Consider the following 22,288-nt stretch of genomic DNA (forward strand, 5'->3'; position numbering starts at 1 on the left):
TTTGATCAAATCATAATATAATATTATTAGCAATTCTAGATTGATAAAAACAAGTGTTGTGGTTATTTTCTAACAGTGACCATAGAGTCTATATCAAATTTCTTTTCAAACCAGGTCAATCAAGAGAACAAATACAAATCAATAATTTATGATTTTGAAATAATATTGAAAGAGTCATTTAAGAGTGGGTAGAGATTTGTTTCTTAGATCATTTATTTTCTGTATAAGATGAACAGAATCAGATTCTACAGCTTCTTTTGAGGCCTTTTGGGTTGATAATTGTGTTAAATTAGATGTCAGCAATGCACTATCTCAAAGCTGAGTGTGATTGTGTCTTGTATCCTCTCTCTCTCTCACAGGGACTCACAGAGGCTGGGCTGCCGTACAGATGCGCCTCCTGCACGAACTTGTATACGCCTCGCGTCGAATGGGCAACCCCGGCCTGTCCGTCCGCCACCTGTCCTTCCTGCTCCAGACCATGCTGGACTTCCTGTCTGATCAAGGTCAGCCCACAATAAACACATTTGTAATTTTAACCCTCAGCTTTCTATCGTAGAATTTAAACCCTGTGAGGTGCTTTCAGCTTCATTCACACATTTAGCAACAGCCACCCTGTCCTTTTGGGATTGTTGCATTACACCTTGTGCTTAATAGTATGCAATGCACAACAAAGCTTTTTCTTGGAGCGAGTGCACCATTGGGCTCCGACCAGAAATCCTGTGCAGCCAGGAGATAGGGCTTTTACTGAAGCAGCGTGAGCCAGGCGGTCCACTGGCCACACAATAAAGACCAGTGTAATCCTTGGTTGGCTACAGAGCATAAGAATGGAGTGAGGGATGAAGGGAAAGAGGGAGGGAGAAGAAGAAGGAGAAGCGGTATGAACGGCGGGAAGCAGGCTTACCATATCAAATATTAGACCTCATCAAAGGGACGTGAGCAGCTGTGTTTAAAGTGCTGCTAATACAGATCTTGTTAAAAAAAGAAATTCCTGCTGGATGACGAGAGAACGATCCTAAATGATGCAATTACTGCTGATACTGTTGAGTATTTTCTCACCGATGTCTTGAGCAGTGTTTTTGCTCCAGTAAAATACAGTTTCGTATTTACTTAGTGTAACTTTCTGCTCTCAGAGTGCTGCCCGCTGCGGTTAGGGTGCCCTCCTCTCATTGTCCATATTAAAAATGTCAGAAAGGTAACTGTAGGTCGCTCGAGCGAAATAAGTCCCGTTCGATGTGCGTTCGACTTTTTGTGCCAACGGTTTTATTCAAAGCATACACGTGTAATTGTGTGAGCACGTTTTTCAATTTGTTGGAACTACTATAAAATACAGCTTAATTGAAAGGGAACTAAAAATAGACAGAGGTGATTCATTCTCTTCTGGTTAAATGTCATCCCGTCCCTCACAGGAGCTTTTCTATATCAAAGTTGGTTTGGGATGTTTCAAAAGGCCTCACTGAGGCCGCTTGTACCTTTTTCAAGTCGTCGCTGGTATCATTAGAAATATAGCTTTAATAATTTATGCAAGCCTTCACCTCTTCAGAGGAGCTTGAATTTAAGATAACTCCCAGCAGCACTTCGCTCGGGTCATGACAAGGTGACCAGGTAGGGCTAATTATACCTGATTCTGGTACTGCTTCAGAGAATGGTCTCAGTGAGGGACATTTGATGAGGGAGAGTAAGAAAAATAACACTACCAGAAACATAAATGTGAAGCAGAGTGGAGCAGCAGAACTACAGTTTTCTTGTCACCTGCTCTTAGAGCAGAACTGGAATAATGTGCAGTAATAGACTGTGGTATGTCGGTTACAGGTTGATTACAAGTTTCAAATGTATTCACGTCATTCCAGCCATAAACTGTAAAACATACGGGAGAGCAAACTGTGTTTCTCAGGACCCGTGCACTCAATACAAGAAAAATCAGCAGTCTTAAGTGTGATAATCCTAAATTGCAATTGAGTTCAAATGACTTGAAATAATATAAATATAATAATGGGCATAATGAATACTGGTTTAAAAGTGAAGTAGACATTATAAAAGGCATATTAAAAAACAGTTTAAAAGTAAAGGTCCATGGCTTTGGCTTTGTTTTGCTTACATCTTGCTGATTCTGTCATTAACAGGTTTACATTTAGAAAAAAATTAACTGTTTCTATATTTCTTGGCAAGGGATGCTATACAGTCAAATTCAAAAACTAAAACAATTCTGAAACCGTAAAAGAGATATTTTTATAGATATATTTGCAGCATTGAAATGACCTATTCTTCAATTAAAAGTAGATTAGAACCTTTTAGGATAAATATTCCTCTACAATTATGTTTAAAACATTTAGTGCTCTGTTTAAAAGGCTTCAGTGATATTTTATTATTGTTCTCATGCATTTGTTGCAGTGTATCTCTCACCTGTTTCTTTAGAGTTTATCATCCCCAACCCATAATGTTCAGAATGATTGTCTTTCTTTAATGTACAGGGCCTAATATGTGATGTTGAATTAAAAAAGGTTTTGAATCAGGGCAGATGTCTCTGTAGGTTATAATGTAATTTTTAATTTACCTCACTGATTTTCAGCCACAGTGCAATCTACAACAAAAGCCCCCTGGCATTGAATCCTAGCTCCACATGTGGCCATAATGCCAAACACAGTGTTGCACAACAGATCACTGATGAGTTTTTGGAGCCTGCACACCGTCCCCTTGTCAGCATTGAGTTTCCATACTCTCATCAGACTTAGTCTCTCATCAGTTTAAATTTAGACATTGTCTTACCTTGGTGTGCTTTTTTTTAACCTGTTATTACCATTTACCCATCTGGCTGCAAGATTAAAACATTGTGGTAATTGCATTTCGACCGTCGGGTGTCTCAGGTGGTTGTGCTTGCGCTTGTTGCTGTTTTGAGTGTTTCTCAACTCCGTAGCCTGCAACATTTGGGAAAACACGAAGGGACTGATACAGTAAAATATAATGGAAAAGTTGACAGCTGGTGTAATGTCCCCAAATGTATTATTCTCATAAGCTGTTGGCTAGAATATCTGCACAGAGTATATGTCTGTTAATTACCTCAAGTGATTTAATGATGGGTAAACCGTCACTCACCACCAGTTACTGATCCTCTTGAGATAGAATCCAACTAAATTACCTAAATAGCTTATATTCTGAGAAATATCTGATGTTTTAAATTTGTTATTGCAATGAAGGGTGAAATTGTTACACGTTTTGGCAAAAATAGCTAATTTCATTTTTCCAGCGAGTAAATTGAAATTGTTGTCTGGGGGTTACAGACTGGGAATAGTAATGCTTCAGGAAAAAAGATAAGCAATCTGGAGATACAAAAGCCTGATCTTCATGTTCTTTTAAGTGTGACAATATTCGTTGTGTGCAGTGGCTTCAAAGATATATACTCTGACCCTTTCATTTACATTATTGTTTTGCAGATTCAACTGGTACATTTTACCCATCCATCAGCAATCAATAAACCAGAATGACACTGAAAAACTACGTGTTAATACATTTTTGCAAATGCAATCACATAAAAACTTGGAAATATGTTATTTATACAACTCCCTTTAATTCAGTACTTTGTTGAGCACCTGGATTTGAGCACTTCATCCCGTTCTTCTTGGAAGATCCTCTCAGGGTCCTTCAGATTGGATGTGAAGTGTTTTTGAAAAGAACTCATCAGGCTTTAAGTTTAGTCTTTGGCCACTCAGGGAGAATCAAACTTGTCCTGACAACACCTCAGCCTTTCTTGGCTATATGACTTATGTCGTCGTGTTGAAAAAGGAAATTGGGTTGACCCTGGACCAGGTTTTCTTCGAGGACTTCGTATCGTGGCTTGAGTTTTCTGCAGCGGCCACAGGTTATTTGCCGACCCGGTGCTTTTTACAGTAAATAGAGAAAACACAAACACATACAACGATGGTAATTACTTTTTTCACCCATATGCCAAATTTGTACCACCAATCCTCCCATCTTTGCAAGAACACAAAAACTCAACATGTAGCAGTGCATGCAACAATTTGTGTAAACTCTCAAAAATAGAGATTTATGCATTTTTTACTTTTAAATGCTGAATGTCATACCTGAAATATGAATCACCATTTCAGTTGCTCGGTCTGTTTTCAGTCCACAATGGCTCTTTTTTTCCAGCTGTAGCTTTGACTGTTTTGATGATTAATGTTCCGCTTGATGCATGTTCTTTTGCTTCTGGCTTCTTGCTGGAAATAGCAACCAGAACAATCTAAATTATTCATAAAACTGTTGACATTTCTGTTCTTTGTCTGTTACTTGTTTTCATTTCACAGTATAATTTGACAAATCACATTTTGAAAATGTTCCCATTGCCTGCATTGTCGTTAAAGGCAGTCGAAGCCCTCGTCTCATATCGTCCCATTAGTGTCAACAAAATGGTGTCTAAAAATGATGAGTCTTAAAGAGCAGCTTATATACAAAATGCCTGGGGGGCCGTCAACTGTACATCACATTTTTTTATTTCATCAAATTGTCCAGAATCTTAAAGAATCAGGGAAATTCAAACAGTCACGTCACGAGCGTCTCAAAGTTCTCAAGTTGTTGAAATATGTAAACAAATCGTCAACATCAATTATCCTTGTCTGATTGTCATCTTGTAACTGTTCCATTATTTAGTTTGACATCAGCAAAAGGACCAATTATACGGTTCTATTCGATGTTCTTAGATTATCATCCATCATACTAATGAAAGTAACCCTTTAGCCAAACTGCTTCTAACTACTCACCTTTTACATTTCATTGTTAATTTGCACATCACACTGTTAAGCTGTCAGTCTCCGTCTCATGGGGCCTTGGGGCTTTTCACACAGAGATGCACTGCCTAGAAGATAGTATAATAAAACTAATAATTTTAGTTATTAATATTGGTTCATTATAGTTTTTTTTCTAAACACTAGATTTGTTGCTGATATATTTCCATTATAACTTATTACAGAAAGGAGTAATATATATTTCGCTCAACTGCTCCTAACCTCACTTCTGTACATGAATCTCATGTTCTACCTTGAAAAACGTCTTTAATCAGCATCTGTGTTGAGGAAACATCATATCTCCACAGAGGCAGAGGAGGTGGGCTACACTTTGGCATCTCCATCATAGAGCTGAAATCCTATCTCACCATGCTGCGTCTCTCCTGCCGGGCTGCTGACCGCGCTGTTGTGCTGAGCTGTGCTGCCCTGCCTTGTGCTATCTGGTGTTACGCTGCCCTCGGTTTCCATTTCCCTTCTCGACTTCCATCATAGTTCATTTTGTGGTCACTTTACTTTACATCCTTCCCCATTGTTGCTCCTACACTGCTCTGTGTACAGTGAGGCTGCTAAAAGAGATACCGTTATAGTTAAGTGATATTTTAAGGTTTTCAACTTTAATTTGATGGAACAGTATTAAGCATGAAGGGGGAAAGCAAGGGAGAGGGGGATTGACTTGCTTGAAGCCTCAGTATAGAGGGACCCGAGCTCTGTTATGGTAGCTATGCCATCACTTTTTCAAAAGATTTGTTTTGAACGAATTTGACACGACAGGATGTTTTACAATGTTTACAACAATTTTACCAATGTTGGTTACTTGGGCATCTGAGCTGTAGAACTCCAAATACTTCCACTGCCACTGTCCAGATGCTTTCGTGTCATGATAATATTGCCTTGATTTTCTTGGCAAAACAACATAACATTACCAGTCAGTAGAGTAAGTCAGTGAAGAGGGCATGTGATGGGTCAAGCTGATAGTCAGCGCCCTCTCCTGGATCAGGAGACAAACTACTTCAGATGCTCTGCTGCATATTTTGAAATCGAAGAGGTCATTACAGTTCGAATGTGAACATTTCCACACACGCTTGAGTGATTGTTCGAAATTTGGAATAAAAAGTGACAGCCTAGCAACTAATGCCTCGTTTTGTGTAAACAGCAGAGAGAAGACACATCAAGTAATAAGGAACACAAGGAGGGAGGAAAAACTAACGTTAGGTGCAGTAGAACAAACCTGAAAGACCGTGGTTATGGAGCATCAATTGAATCAATGCGTTGTTTGCTCTTGACAAATTGAGTGTCACCTGCTGCTTTATGAGTTATTTTCGATCTCTCCTGACAAACTGGGAGGCATTAATACAAAAGATGCAGTCGGTATGCCTGAGGCCCCTCATTATAGTCACGCTAATTTGCACGCTGTGAGCATTGTTTCACTGTTTATTCAGAAATGAATGTTCGGTCATGTCGACCTCTTGAAAGTGCAGCCCTAATGAAGTGGTTTCCAGGAACGGAGAACTGCAAACAAACTGGTTAGATGAAGGCAGATCGAGCAGGTGCAAATTTCAAAAGTGTCTCGCTGCTCTTAAGTTGTACAACGGGGTGTTGATGTAAGTTCAGTTTTCACAGGAGAGGTTTCCGTGAAAACTTTTACCCATGCGGCCTTTCATCCCGCCTTCAATTCCTTTTCTTGACGAGTGACACTTGGAGATGAGATTGTTTAGTTTGTGAAATGAGAGCGCTGCACCTTTTCTCCTGCCTTTTTCGGGAAGTTTAAAAATGTGTCTTTGCTTATCTGGACAGTGTGTTCCACCTGTCAGGCTTATAATGCGCTTGGTTGTGTTTGTCTGGGCATGAGGCTGGGGGAAGAAAGCAAGAGAGAAACAAGTCAACAAAATATTTTCTACTTAAACCCATGGGTTTGGTGACCGAGAGGCTCCAACTCACCAATCTGACCTCATGAAAATGTCATTGACTAGGGAAAGGGAGGCAAATGTTGTGCCTTTGGTGAAATTATAATTGTAACAGCTTAACACGGCATATTAAACAAAGGGTGAACAAATGGTTATTGGTCAGAATTTGTAATCCTCACAGTATTGTCGAGTGGAAATCTAAATTTAATAGATTGTGTTGTGGGTTACTGAAACAGTGCTTTGTCACAGCATTTTTCCACCATTGACCAAGATGACTGAGAGAAAGCTAATGCCAATGGTCCAAGATACACCACAAAAATGTAAAGGTTCAGTGTGTAGAATTTAGTGACTTCTAGTGGTGAAATTGCAATGTCTAGCTGAATACCCCTCACCTCATCCTCCCCTTCGAAGTAGGAAAGAGAACCTGTGGGAGGTGTAATGTTTGTCCAGTTTGGACTACAGTTAAAATCATAGCGGCCTCTATGGAGAAGAATGTAAATATAAAGTATTTAGATATAAAGGCCCATTATAGGGTAAAGAAAACAACAATTCGTACAATTTAGATGAGACACACTAGAGAAAACATCACTAGGATTATTATCTGCCAAAAGATCCCTTTAGCCTAAAGCTTACACACTGAAGCTTTAAGCTGATGAGTGGACACAGAAGCTAAACGATGGAATCATTGCAACCTGTAAGTATTATTGATTAGATGTTAGGGTTAATCAACGGAACTATTCATTAAGACATTCATTTTATTATATGAATGTATTGATCATACATATCCATAATTTATTCTATTATCTTTTTGTATTCATAATTATTCAGATCAACTCAAAGAGGCCTCAAATCTGCACTCAGTTTAAAGGAATTTCTAGATTATAGCTTTTCTGGAATTCATCAATTCACATTAGTTTTTTCTAGGGATGCACCGATATGGAAATTCTTGGCCGATACCGATACCGATACCGATATTTGTTTATTTTCTTTTTGTTGTTATTCATTCACCCTTTTGTGCCAGAAAAATAATTAAATCATTATTTAAAATGCACTATTCATCACTCTTATCTTTTAATGAGCACAAATTGAATCAGATTTATGAAACAATCTCTGATTTAACTAAACTTTATTTAACAGAGACATATTAGGCCCATTTTACCGCAAGTTGAAATGGTTCCTTGGGATCTTAATGAAATGTCTGTAACATATTTTGGTCAAAATACCACAAGGGTAATTTAAAACAGCACCTTTTTACCCTGTCTAAAACAGCCCTGTTAAAGTATCATTATAGAGAACGCTCTTCTCATTGATTTACGGTAGCAGTATTGCCCGTTTATTAGATGTGTTACGGCTTCTGTGTGTATAACGTATGTTGTCAATTCCCTTGTTACCTGTGCATGAGACGGATGAATAGAGCCGGTGCACATGAGAATAAAGTACTTAAACAGACGCTACGCTCATACTTTTTACACCAAGTTACACTGCGTGAGTCAAGATAACTTAACAAGCCCTCCTCAGTTTTACCTGTTTTGAGTGTCGCGCAGAAATCACATCGCGTCAACACCCACCGTGGCCCTTCGCGATGCTTGTTTTAATTAAATAGTCGGATTCCCCTGGTCCGCACCAGTTCTCAGTCAGCTGCTAGGCGCCAGCCGGAGGGTTCCCCCAGCGGTCGCCGTAGCTGAGGTGATCCGCGAGAAGGGCCCGACACGCGTCCAGAGTGGCCGCCGCTGACCGCGTACCCAGTCCCCTCCCCGCCTGCCGCGCCTGCGCCGTGAGGTGCAACCGGATGAGGACCTCCCGGTGCCGCACACTGAGCCTCCGGCGGTGCGGAGAGGAGGGCGACGGAGCGACTGCTCCCCCAGCCGTGGCACGTGCCCAGCGGTTTTACCACAAATATGAACATCGGCCAATGATATCGGTGAAAGTCAAGTTTATTACCGATAAGCCGATATCAGGCGAATATCGGCCGCTACCGATGTTCGGCCGATATATCGGTGCATCCCTAGTTTTTTTGCATATCTGCAGTAAATTTTCTCCATATTTAGCATCTTAAGAATCCTACATTTGAGCTATAAAAGAAGCAGGCATCCGTCGAGAAATATTATAAAGTTGATATGCTCACGACACCCATTAGCTAATGTGAAACAAAAAACAATATTTTTACAGCTTAAAAAGCTTTAATGGTATTTTTCAAGATCCACATAATTCAGGTATTGCTTTGAAGGATACATGCTGACTTTATTTAATCATATTGGAAGAATTAACATTTAAATTGAGGGTAATCATTCAGAGTATGTTGCAGTATTACATTTCCCTAAAAACTTAATAAAACATCAACATTAAAAAAAAACTCAAATTTTTGCGTAAGAGGCAACATCGGAAAAAAACTCTATATTTAGCTTTCACTGGAAGAGATGACTTTTTACTTTGAACCCGCGATCTCTGTTCCACTTTCTGTCCTGGAGTGGCCTCCAATCACAAAGACACGCCAAACAAGAAAAAAGATGGACAGTCATGCCATCAATCACCAAAGCTGTGAGCCAGGACAACTGAGCCATCACTCCATTCATCTCTGGCTATTTTATTCCTTTGCCGTTTCTTCCCCTCCCACCGATTCCTTCCTCATTCCATCTCCATCCCACTCCATTTCCGCCTTTTCCCATTTTCTTCCTTTTGTTTTCTCACCCTTCACTTTCCGCCGTTGTTTTTTTTATTTCCAATCTGATGCCGTTGACTCCCTCTGTATTGTGTGAACACACATTAAATGTATTTTCCCTGTGTAGCTGGACAGTTTCTTGGGACAAAAACAGACATAAAATCCTTGAACTTATCCTTTTGGATTGTAATACTAACGTCTCATCCCGTGTGTACAGTATATCTTTTATACAGCCGATTAAAAACCATTGTTTTTTGGATCGTGGATGTAGTATATTTCCCAGGATTTTTACGCAACAGTTCTTTTGTTAATGTACAATTAAGTGTTGAAATGCACCAGCCTATCATAAGACCTGCTAATGTTCACCCATAAAGGGTTATAGATCTTTGTGAAATCTTAGCAAGCAAATATCCCTCTCCCCTTTATGGACCCTCTTGAAACTTGCACTGCCAAAGCAAATTGTCCAGCTGGGTGAGCAGTAATGTTCCCTCAAAAGCTATTGATGGTACAATAAAATTTACAATTGAACTTGAAGGCTGGAGCTCTTATTGCTGCCAGAGAATCACCTCACAGGCCATTAATGTCTAGTTAATTTATATGGCTGAGGTCGTGTGAAAATGCTACGGGTGGGTGGGTGGTGAGGGGGGATTGTGTTATGTCATAATTGTTACTGTCTGATCTGTGGTTAATTCGATTTATAGATTTCTTTGTAGCTGTGTGCTCAGCGGTTTTCCGACTGTGACATGCTTTTACGTTTATAGAGAAGAAAGAAGTGACCCAGAGCCTGGAGAACTACACCTCCAAGTGTCCGGGTGGAATGGAGGTCATCACCCTTCCTGATGGCCTGAAGCTCCCTCCGGTGCCATTTACAAAGCTTCCCATTGTCCGGTAAGAGAGAAGTGTCACAGATACTGTTACCCTTTCTTTATCTTGTCACATGTCCGCTTGCCTTCTCAGTAGCATTTTTTTCTAAATTAGAAATCTGGAATAATTTGTCCAACCTTAAAGTGCAATTATCTTTTTTTAATAATGTTGAAAATCATCCCTAATTTCTAATACAATTTCCTATTGACCAATTTGAAAACCAAAACCACAGATTTAGTCTGTCTCAATACCACTCATACACACTATGTAAAAGAGGTTGTAAGTTTGTTTCTTTAATTGTTATTTAAAAAAAAATTCACTGAAAGAACAAGATAGTGGAGTTCTAATAAAACAAATTTGAATTTTTAGTTTGAGCTTGATATTGAGCTTCCACTTTTTGTTGAATGATTTGCATTTTTGTATGCTACCTACATTTCATTTTCAATCAAGGAAAGTGATATTGTGGGACTTTTGTCAGGCAGCGTATTCAGTGCTACAAAAGTGAAGCCTTTCAATTTGACTAAAGAATGTCTGTCCTTCTTTTAAATTTGAGTATTTGTTGACCACATTCATTAAACAGGAGTAAGTAGTTAACTTGCTGAGGACTGATTCAGCTTTGAATTTATTACTTTATCGAGGTTTTACAGCAGTGGAACAGTGTTTGTGGAATCCATGCAAAATAAGAGTGTGTGTGTTCAGGCTAATGAGGCAACATATAAGCCATAGCAATGGTGGGACCCGTTGATGTGTTTTTTTGGTGGAGCTCGATGGCATATAGTATTCAGGCTTATCCTTTAAAGACACATGACCACACCATGGAGACAAAGCAAACCAGTTTCTGAGCCATTATTTGTTTCCAGCGTTGCATCACATTTAACACTTTGAAAACTATGTGCTGCAGCATGGACACAAATTTCATGCTTTTTGCAGCAAGAAAATAACTTCCCTGACAGCTAAATGTTCCTCAAAGCAAGACTAGTCTGCCTGTCGTCAATAAGACGACTGCACTCTGCAGCTAGCGTCAGTACTGGAGAGCTGGAAACAAAACCAAAAGAAACTGTGCTTTTCCAATGAAGCAGTTAAAAAAACCTTCTCTCAATCTAGTTGTAACTTTGACCTTTTTTTTTATATATAGAAGTCGTTAGTCCCTGACCATAAAAGCCTTTAATTATAACCTCTACTGTTTATTAACGAATGAGCAACAGTTACTTTGTGCAGGAGTCTTTAGTCTTCTTGCTAGATTATATTGACAATGCACCTTGTGATGGATCAACAGGAGCTGGTCCATGAAAATGTAGAATACACACTTCCTCCAAGTGTCTCTTCCACAATTTGTATTGGTTTGCTGAGCCTGTAACCCCTAAGAAGGAGTAGTATTTCAGATACCATGTAATGGACTGGGATAATCTTGATATTTCATTGCAAAAACGTGGATCATATTGCTGTGACTCAAAAGCTGAACTAACACATTTGGCGTGAGGTGATCGTGTTTGGGGTGAGCTTATCTTTGGACGCTCGTGTAAAGTTACAGCAGATACAATTAGTAGCTCAAGTCATTGCTGTGCCTTATCTTGTGATGCTCCAACTAGATCGGTGAAGCTCCTCAACCTGCCCGTCAGTCTGCGGCCCCACAAAGTGAAAAGCCTGCTGGGAGACAGCATGACCACTGCCAGCCCCTTCATCTACTCCCCAATCATCATGCACAGCAGAGGAGAGGAGCGCTGTAAGAAGATAGGTACGTCCAATCGGATTTCAGTTTGTTAATCCCAACCTACTCACACAAACACACATTGCTATACATCCATATATAATCACACGACTGTTGCCATTTGAAATTAAGGGCTGCCATGACAAATAATCACTCACCCCTATGCCAATGGACAGGTGGGTGAAATGTTTGAGTCTGCAAAGCACTTTAGGAGTCTCAGGTGAACACCGTTGCAGCCAAGGTGTCTTCATACGGCTTGTGTGGTGTCATCCAAGTGCCCTTAAAGTCCACGACCCTGCGCGTGCCCTTGGTCGAGAGCTAGTGTGCAATGTGTGTGGTTCTCTGGTGTGTGTCCCTATATGAACACGGCTCAGAGGAGGCGATTATACATGTTGGGGCTTCCGGACACTTGGAAGATCAGCTTGAGGGAATGTTTTCAAATTTGGTACAAACAATAACATAGACTCAAAGATGAACTTAATATATCAAAGATGATATATTACGACTGCCCGTCTGGAATTAGATTACATCTAGTACATCTCACCTGAAATCACTGATTAGATTGTGGTGGTCAAAGTTCAAGGTGATTTCAGGTAAGGTGATTATGTTTGAGTGGTCAAAGGTCTCAGTGACCTCTTATGAATATAGAAAAAAATATGTTCAAATGTGTTCACGGAAACTTTAGCATAAGCAACAACAAATATGTTAACTTGACAGTGACAGCTTGAAGAAACTTGAAGAAATCGTCTATTTCAGAAACACTGGGAAAAGGAGTTATGTTGTTTACATTGCAGATCCTTCACTATGAAAATTCTTCTGCTGTTTATCAAAACTTCACACTTTTTAAGTTCTTTGTTGATCATCAGATTTTGTGTGTATACTTCCCTTGCAATTTTTTGCCTGGCAGAAGTCTTAAGCCTTTTTGAGGCCTGTGCTTCAACCATCTCAGATTAGATTGTTTTCAGGACAAAAAGATTTGATTATTTTCTCATTTTAAACTCATTGAGCTCCACTTATATCACTGGACCAGGTGTCTCTTTGTTCTCAGGAATATTCTAGGTCCCTAATTTTTATCTTTATTACGTCCAGTCATTGCAAACATGACAGATTTATCATGGAGACTACTCCCCTGAGTGCAGTCTATCCACTCCAGGCTTATCTATCTTAATATGTCTACGTAAGTGCACTAATTCACAATTTTGCAAGAATCATAGCTGAACGATATTGGCCAACTGCTGCCATTTCTCTCATGACATGACTGCAATTACTATAAATCAGTAGAATATAAAATCTGAAAATACATATCATCTAGTTGGCTATTCATTTCTGTAATTAGTGTAGTAATGTATCCTAAAGTTTCATTCACCTGCTAATAGACATTTGAGGAATCTATTTGTACTCTGGGGAAATTTTAGGTATAAACATAAAATGCTGTTGTCTTTGCACAAGCTCCCGCCTAACGGGCACGAGCTGAGATCGGGAGGAACTCGCGACAGCTGCACACTTAGACTACCATACCTAGTTGTTAACAGTTTAAAGAGCTCAAATGTTTTACTAGCACCGACAAAAGCACTTGTTGAATGCCGAAACTCCAGCACTTCTCTCCCTGTTGTGCTTGTTGCAAGTTCCAGTAGCATCATGTAAACATGGGTGTGCTGCTATCGCAAGTTCTCGCTGATCTCGTCTTGAGCCCCTTGGTGCAGCCTGATTGAATTTGAAAGGATTGTGGCGGAGGTATGCACTACTGAGTGATATTTTATTTTTATTTTTCTTTAATTTGGAGAGTGTTCCACAGTAGTTCCGAGTGTAGAATTCATTGTTTCTATTTATCCATGACCCCGTGTCTCTTCCCCCTGTTCTTTTATGGTGCCTTTGTAAACAAAGCCTTAACAATATCTTATCCAGTCCAGTGTTGAATCGATCAGTGGTTCTTACAAATGCCCCGACCGCTAAAGAAACACACAGCTTATCCATGGGAACGCAGCAGTGACAGGCTCAGCACTTTGCTGCAGTCGATCATCTCTGTTCTGAGTAACACAATTCCAGCGTTTCATTTGATCCCAGATGAAGAGTCATCAAACAAAGTCCAATTTAACAATGTAGTTGAGCAGCGTTGAGAAAGGGATGTGGTTGTTTGTGTCTTCAGCTTGTGTAACAGCGAGGCAGGGACAACAGGGCCCCATTCATCCCATAGCCATTCGAAGCCCTCGGAGATCATTTATGGGCTTTTGAAGCAGAGGGTTACATCTTTTGTTTCAGAGATTTAGTTTTATCAAACTAAACTTGTGAAATCAATGTCAAGTCTCCAAACAGTTAATATGAAGGTACATTAGTAAAAGATGCACAGCTACATGAGGAATGATACTGATGATCAGTTTTGAAACTAACTCTGATTTATAATGTGCCACTTTCACTTCAGGCTGCTTCTTTTTTCCCCTTTTTTAAGTTTCTATTCTCCTGCACTTTTATAAAATGCACCTAGTCTCCAAACACTGTTGCTGTCTGACTAATAAGCAAAGCCGTCAAAGCATCTGTGTCTTCTAAGTACTTTTTCTTTTTATTGTGGAAGATTAGAATCCTTCATTCTCAGCGATTGTTCTTTCAGACAGGCACTGAACTCCGGACATTTTCCGGAAGTGATCCAGAAGGGCTGTATGTGAGAATGAAATGGGTTAGGTTAGTTGCTCTGGACATTTTCTGGAACCATTCCTTGCCAGGCCCCAGTTAAATGTCCAGAAAATGTTCAGTGTGAGCCCATGTGAGAATATAGCAGGAAAATTCACAGTCACTGAGTGAGCCTATCGAATAAAACTGAAATAATACGTATATCTAAGGATGAAAAAAACAGACAGAGACAAAGAGGTTTCGCTTTTGGTGATCAGGTCCAATGCTGGTGTCAATGTGCTCTAAACATAAACACATGATATCTGCAGTAGAATTTATACGTCATATCCTGCCTCCTGCATGTTCTACCAAGTCCCACTCCTCACCTGGATGTTCCGTAATTATCAGTTGTTTTAGTATTTTTTTATTATTGTACCATCTCTATCCTGGTCAACTTTTAATGTGAACACTTTGCTTCATTGGGGTTAGCTTAGCAATGTTGAAACAGCTCCATCTGTTAAAATGAGACGTGAACTGCGGAGGGGTGAGTTTGATATGAATCTGTTGTGTCAGCCACACTGGCTATGACTCAGGACTCTACTTATATTTGAGTATAAGCTTTCATATGAGAGTTTTTTGTAACTGTCATTTCAGTAATGCTGAAAATACTTGGTGCCAGTTTTCCCCAGATTGACATTCCATCCTGAGTGTAGCTGAGGCATATGAGACCATGCTAAGCTGTCTGGATATTTCTGTTGCTGCTCTCTTTGAATAACTCGCATCAAAACGCAATTCAATGTCATACAATGATCAATAAATAAACGTAATCATTCAGAATGCATGAAATAATTCATGTTTCTTTGATCAGGATGTCGTTGTTGAAAGTAAGACATTCCTGTGGCGCACGACAGTGCTGTTAGATTTCGGAGCATAATTTCACACATGCCTTTGCCCCTTAGTCTCTGAGCCTCTGGGGAGCTAGCTGCCAGCTAATGACGTTACCGTTCTCTCTTAACTCATTCAAGGCGTCTCCCAGCACGCTGCAACTGCAGAAATCAGTTATTTTGATGGATGTGTTAACTGTGAACATGTATTCATCTCACAGAGAACACATGGAGGCACTTCCCACAGAAACCTAAGTGTTGTTTCTGCTTTCTAAGACAACTGCAAACGGGGTTTGCAACATGTGCAGCTCTATCCTATCATATTAGCGGTGACCTCATTTCTCCTTTTTATCATGCTGTCACAGTGCAGACTTTTAAACCAGGAGAAACAAGGTATTGAACTTACCTTGTAATCAGTAAAATATGAACAGTAGGGATATTCTTGAGGATTCCATTATGCCTCGATATGTTCCGCAGCTGTTAACATTAACAGTGTGTGTATATATATATATATGTGTGTGTGAATATGTGTGTATTTTCTTTTTAAGTCACATGTGATGAATCCTAATGATGTTAGGCCATAAATAAGAAGTCTCATAAAGGCATATTATTCCCCCTTTCATTGCTCTGAGTCTCAGTTTTAAGAACCATCCAGTCTACAGGTTTCTGTTCATTTTGATGCGGATCACAGACTTTTACCCTGGTATATGATGAAGTCCTCTAGTCGTCACTGGGGAAACTAAGACAGTATGTTCTGTAAGTGTTTGGACAGTGGCTCAATTTCTGTTGCTTTGCCTCTCTACTCCACCACATTGAATGTTAATTAAACAATTATTGAGAGATGTGGGGTTAAGGTGCTGACTTTCAGCTTTGAGGGTGAACCTAAGGGGAAGTAATCAGGGGGAGGACTGATGCATGTACTATCCTGTAACATGGAGGATGCAGGATGATAGCCACCAGGGGGCAATCAAGACTCTTTGGCTTCTTTTTTGTGGAGCTGTCCTGTCGTCCATCTTCATACAGTCTGAGATGCAGCCTTGTTTTCCGATTAACCCCGGTGCCCAATTATGGCATTGCAACAGAAAAGTTGAACATCTCTTAAATTGTTGACAGGACACGTCCAACCGCCAACATTTTTTAAATTATTACTCTCTGCTTTATAAATGTTTGAATTGCGATGGTTTTTAATTTGCAAAACCTTCCCACAGCCTATTAGAGCTATTTTTATATGCATGATTTCAACCCAATGTACATCTGTGTGTCAAGCCAGGCCAAGCAGGCAGCACCGAGGGGAGAAAGAGTAATGGGCTCATCCACTGGGCTGTGCAGTGTGCAAGCTAAGCTAAAAGAGAGAAAACTTTGTTGGTTTGGACTAGAGACTTTGATTAAAACCTGGTATTCAGTTCTTATAATACATGCATGAAGGTCAGAGAACAGTACACCACCTTATACCTCCTTTTAAAATATGCTTTTAGATTTTGAGCTATATGTCTGGACATTGTTTTTCCTGTTAGACTCTAGTTGACAATAGTGAGAGGAGAGAGAGAGGATGAAAATAATCCCTGTAATATCCCCAGTCAGACTTGATCAATGGACATTGAGAATACATGGTCAGCATTTTAAACCCCATTCCAGTTTGGACCATCTCTACTGCAATTAGGGTTTGCATAATAATGTCATTTCAGAGTCCTCTTCAGCAGATGATAATAAACTTATTTTTATAGCACTTTTCTGTAAAATGGAAAATAATAGAACATCAATTAAGGACAATTAATTCATAAAATTGAGGGGAATTAAATGTTGTTGCCCCCAAATATTGAATATACTAATTTGTACGAGCTTTGTGATGAGAGTTTAAATGACACTTGGGATCTTGGAACTTGTACTCAGTAGTTGCTCTGTGCCACAGTTTAGGGTCTCTAATAACAAAGGCCTGTCACCAGTAGTCCATTCTCATAAATCTAAGTTAAGGCCCAGGCACATAGGGGGTTACAAGTACTTCTCAAGTCAAGAATATACTGTACTTTCACCATCAGTCTCACGACTCAACATCTGTCACACAGTCAAAGCACTTTTGGTTTGTTGTGTGTTTATGTTCCTTTCGGGCTGTTAAAATGTTTCCGATGACAGTATTAACTAAACCATGTTTGTCCATCTGAGGTGCTAATGACTCATAATTTTAGACAAATGCAATAGCTGAGCTTCGGTTATGTTCCTCTGCTCTGCTTCATTGAACATGCAGGACTATTTCTCTAATGCTCAGGCATTGTGGTCATGTATTATTCAGTGTGAAAGACTGATGATAGCTTTACAGAACATTTCTCTGCTGGAGAAACATCTCGAGTTCTCCCTCTGGTCAATAAAAAATGACTTTTGCAGGACACAAAAAACAGTTTGACAAAATCATTTATCCTTTTGTCAACGAAACGGTTTTAAACCAACCATACAGCCATGCATTGACTCAAAACATTAATTATCGCTTTTCACGGTGAGGTTTCAAAATGCTGAAGCCTTTAGAGATTAGCGCAGAATCTCCACAGACACTTGATGAGTTTGCTCTGAGGCAACACAGATAAGATGGCAGCAATCCAATCGGTTGGTCTTGCTCCTGAGGTGTGTGTGTCACACTTAATTGGCCGGCTAAGAGAGCGTATGTGAGCCAGAGCAAAGTTCGTGAGGTGTTTTCAGACATTCTTCATATTATAGATATCTCTCTTTTGACTGACTTAATTTCCCAAGGTGCACGGCTGCAGTTCGCCTCCCGTAAATCCCTTTCCCTGCCGGAGTCTAAGCTAGGATTTTTAGAGCCTATTTTGCAAGTCTATTTACAGCAATGGGTCTTCTAAATGGACTAGAATGTGTTACATCTGAAAGTGGAGATAGCTATGGCATCCGCAGAGGGACTAAAGGAGCGTCTATGTCTAAGAGAACCTTTCAGCGTCTCACTCAGGAATGATGGATTCTGCAGTGCAGAGCTGGAATGTCTTCATTTTCTCTTTTGTAACACTGGGCTTTGAGTAAATAGTCTGAAATTCAACTTTAGGAATCAATAACTGAATTTTAATTTATTTATTTATTTATAGAACAGGTTGGCTAACCTGCCTTTTACAGAATTCACATTTCTCTGGAGTCAATTTAAGTAGGTCCGGACATAATTAGATTTTTCCTGTTGGTAGATCATCACAACAGCTCAATACATTTCATTCTGTAAACTAACAATGACGAACTGAAGGTCTCATCTTCAACAGCTGATAATCAATTCCAGTTAATGTTATGTTTTGAACAGGTGTATATTCGTACAGTTCAAAAAGCGTGTGCATCTCAACATCACACTCATATGTGATTGTTGATCCCATCTTTCCATACACGTATGTAATGAGCTCCAATTTGTTGAAAGGACTTTCACTCATATATAGGCATTTATGTACTGTATATGCATACATATATGTATATGTTTATTTATTTATGTGTATACACATATTACACACACACTCATTAACTCCACATAAAAAATAAAAGTTTGGTTTCATCACTTATCACTGACTGACTGCCTTTCCACTTTTATAGCAGTGTAGGTTCAGGTTTAACTTCTGTCAACTCATTACAGACAAATGTGTTTTACAGCCACTGGTGTCTTATTCTAATGTGTAATATGTATTTTTTACCCAGAATTCCAGTGGGTTCAAGGAGATGTTTGTGAAGTGCAGTTCATGGTCTACAATCCCATGCCTTACGAACTTCGAGTAGAAAACATGGTAGGTGAAATTGAATACTCTTGAACTTGAAATGTTCTATTGTAACATATACTTTACAGTCGATTTTGCTGTTTCAATATTTTATGTAATATCTAATTCGTTACCACAGCTCTGGGGTAAATGGCAAGTTTACCAAGTATTCTCACACCAGTAGTACGAACAGTCCCACTTCAGCCTCAAATGAATTGCAGCAGGGCAAGTGATTCTGCCCGCTGTCTTCCTCGATCCCTTAAAAGCTTTTTTTTTGACAGTTTAATACTGTAATGATCGTATGAGATGCTGAGAACAAACTCTTTTTTCTCCTGACAGTAGGAGAGTAACGCGACGGTGAGGCACAGCCCCCCCCCCCCCCCCCCCCCCCGTGGTACCATTAGTTTTATTGTTTTACAAGCCCTCCTGTCATACCAGATAGGTTCTATACATATAAGCACACGCGAATTGGCTTTCTTGTTCTCTGCAGAATGAAAGTTTTGAAAAGAGCCATCAGACATCAGCAACTCCAATTTAGTTGTAGTGTTTAATAACTGCTGGTGACTTGCAGCTTTTTGACTTCTGAACATTTTCGTATTAAAGGAACTCAGGTCGTACTGGAGACCTACACTCTGTCACTCACGTGCCAGTTCTTTAACACACACACATTCACACGGACGCACATTCACACCTGAGTTGAGCCACTTTCTCAGGTTTAAGGGTACAAAAGATGACCAAATTACCAAATAAATAGTTTTTTTCCCTGCTGACAGCTGTGTCTGTTTACGGATGCAGTGATGTGGAATGCAAAGCAGTCATTGGGGTCAATAAAAGGCCAGCAGACAGAGAGCCCTACTTTCAGCTGTCAGACAGCAATGGCCCACACCGCATCGCACGCAGTGTTCCACCTGTCAAAAGGGATGTTGCCTTTAATTATTTGGAGAGTCAAGAACAAATTGCCGTGAAAGTTTCATTTTCATTCACACAGTGGGAATGAAGACGGTGGCCTCTTTAACTGTGGCGGCTGTCTCGGAGCTGATGTCAAATAGACTTGGACAGGGCTTGCTGCTTGATTTAGCCGTTATGCATCATCTGATAATGGCAGATGCTGTTACAGACACTGCTGTTGCGGGCGAGCTCCGGTTCAGAACATCTGGAATGTGTTTAAACTTGAGGAGACATCATCAGTCAGTGTTCCTGAGTTAAGGCTTCAGTGAGCCAAATTTGTATCCGCCAAAAATCATCCCAGTGCGACACAAAGTTTGGCTGGAATAGTGAAAATTGTGTTCCGAGGAAATGCTTCAGAATTTCAAAACCCCCAAAAAAGAAAATGCAAACAGCTCCACTTAGAGAGAATTTACTCAAGCAAAGGTCCGAAACATCAGAATGCTGCGCGAAATTAAAATAAGACCACCCGAAAAGCGAGGTTACCCAATATAAAATAGAAAAGCTCCGTTATCTCCGGATTCGCACACCTGTTGGTGACCCCTGCGTGAGACGAAAGTTGATTTGCTAAAATAATTATAGAACATTCTTTCCAAGTTGCCATCTTCGTTGATGTCCTCTATGTGCATTGCTCCTCTTTTTCATCCTGAAACATTTGTATCCTTACAGTTTTGCATGCACGCATGAGAAATGTGATCAACACTCAAAACTGTTGAGCAACCGACTGACATTTGCGAAAATTTAAGGAAAATGTCTGGACTTCTGTGCATGAGTGAAAGCTGCTTATGTCCTTCCTGAAATGTGCTGATGACCCGTCCAGGCTCCTGCCTCTTGCCCAATCTCAGATGGGATTGGCTTCATTCCCTAAAAGAACAAGCGGTAATTGATACCATGGGGCTATTGAGAGAAACAACTGTAAAGCAATATTTGCACCCGAATGGGGCAACCTTAAAAGGGACATATTATGAAAATTCCACTTTTGTAGTGCTTCTACACGTTAATTTGGGTATCTGGCATGTCTATCGTTCCAAAAACTCTGGAAAAAAACAACTCCCACGATTTGTTGTGGTTCCTCTATTTCAGAAACGATACGCTAGAGTGCGTCGAATGGGATTAGGACCGAAATAAACGTGATAGTCACACCATGCCCATGTAGGGAGTCTCGCTACATGGCCTTTGACGAGCGAGCTAACGCTAGCTGGGCTCCACCGGCCCGGTTAGCTCGCGAGCTAACGCTAGCCGGGTAGGCAGGCTCCCCTAGCTGGGCTCGCGAGCCCGGCTAGCATTAGCTCGCCAGCTCAAGTCAGCTCAAGCTCCCACTGCTCCCACTGCTCCCACTGCGGGGCTGCGCTGGGGAGCTGGGGCTCTCGCAGCCAGGCTTCAGCCCACCTGACTGGTTCAAAACGAAGTGGTTGCAAGATTGTATCTTGGTCTTCAGTAGCCATATTTCTACAGAGGTAATGGATAGCTAAAAATCTGGGTGCTTGTATCTCGTGAAGGAGGGGGGGGGGGGGGGGCACTCAAAACAGGTCAATCTGAGGAGGGCTGTTGTAGACAGGATAAAAATTGTGCTGTTTTAAATGATCCTTGTGGTATTTTGACCAAAATATGTTACAGACATTTCATTAAGACCCCAAGGAACCATATCAACTGTGGTAAAATGGGCATAATATGTCCCCTTTAATGTTACGGGTACTGAAATGAAACAATCAAACAGACAAGGTCAAACAGGGACAAGGAGTCAGGTAATTCCTCCCCACCTCCAGGTGAAGTGATCAGGTCCCAGATGGAGGCTGAAGCCCCTCACAGCTCCGCAGCAGCTGGGAACATCAGGTGTTGTTGTAGAGTCACGCAGGTCGAGACAGACACGGTGACGCAGGCTGCTAAGAGCTCGTCTGTACCCCAGACAATGTGACTGCTGTTGGACCAGAGATACTGTCTATCCACTGTACATAAACCCGGCTCTTCAAAACACACCGGGAAACAAACGCACACACAAGGTCACTTTTCCATCTTCCGTCACCAAGGTGACCGTGCAGTTTGGCAAGACCGGCGATCCTTCTCCGTCACCACGCAACTTCATGGCTATTACCCAGCTTTCCTCTTGTGCTTTATTGATTTTCTATTAAAGCAGTGCTATTTACCAGAACTCTCAACCTTTCATTTTTAGAAAGGTCACCGTTACATGTCTGTGTCATTCTCCCCAGAAAAAAGTAAAAT

General features: G+C 40.4%; 1 protein-coding gene across 2 annotated transcripts in view; it reads left to right on the plus strand.

The window, feature by feature from the left end:
* The window catches only part of trappc9 (trafficking protein particle complex subunit 9), a 255,348-nt gene that overhangs the window by 79,143 nt on the left and 153,917 nt on the right, over positions 1 to 22,288 (plus strand). For both annotated transcript variants that reach the window (XM_053446475.1, XM_053446476.1), the window contains 4 exons: positions 360 to 503; positions 10,100 to 10,226; positions 11,792 to 11,937; positions 19,068 to 19,153. In XM_053446475.1, the coding sequence (XP_053302450.1) occupies positions 360 to 503; positions 10,100 to 10,226; positions 11,792 to 11,937; positions 19,068 to 19,153 (503 nt within the window). The remainder of the gene's footprint in view (positions 1 to 359; positions 504 to 10,099; positions 10,227 to 11,791; positions 11,938 to 19,067; positions 19,154 to 22,288) is intronic.

The sequence above is a fragment of the Pleuronectes platessa genome, chromosome 18 (genome assembly GCF_947347685.1).
Source record: "Pleuronectes platessa chromosome 18, fPlePla1.1, whole genome shotgun sequence".
In the NCBI taxonomy this organism is placed as follows: domain Eukaryota; kingdom Metazoa; phylum Chordata; class Actinopteri; order Pleuronectiformes; family Pleuronectidae; genus Pleuronectes; species Pleuronectes platessa.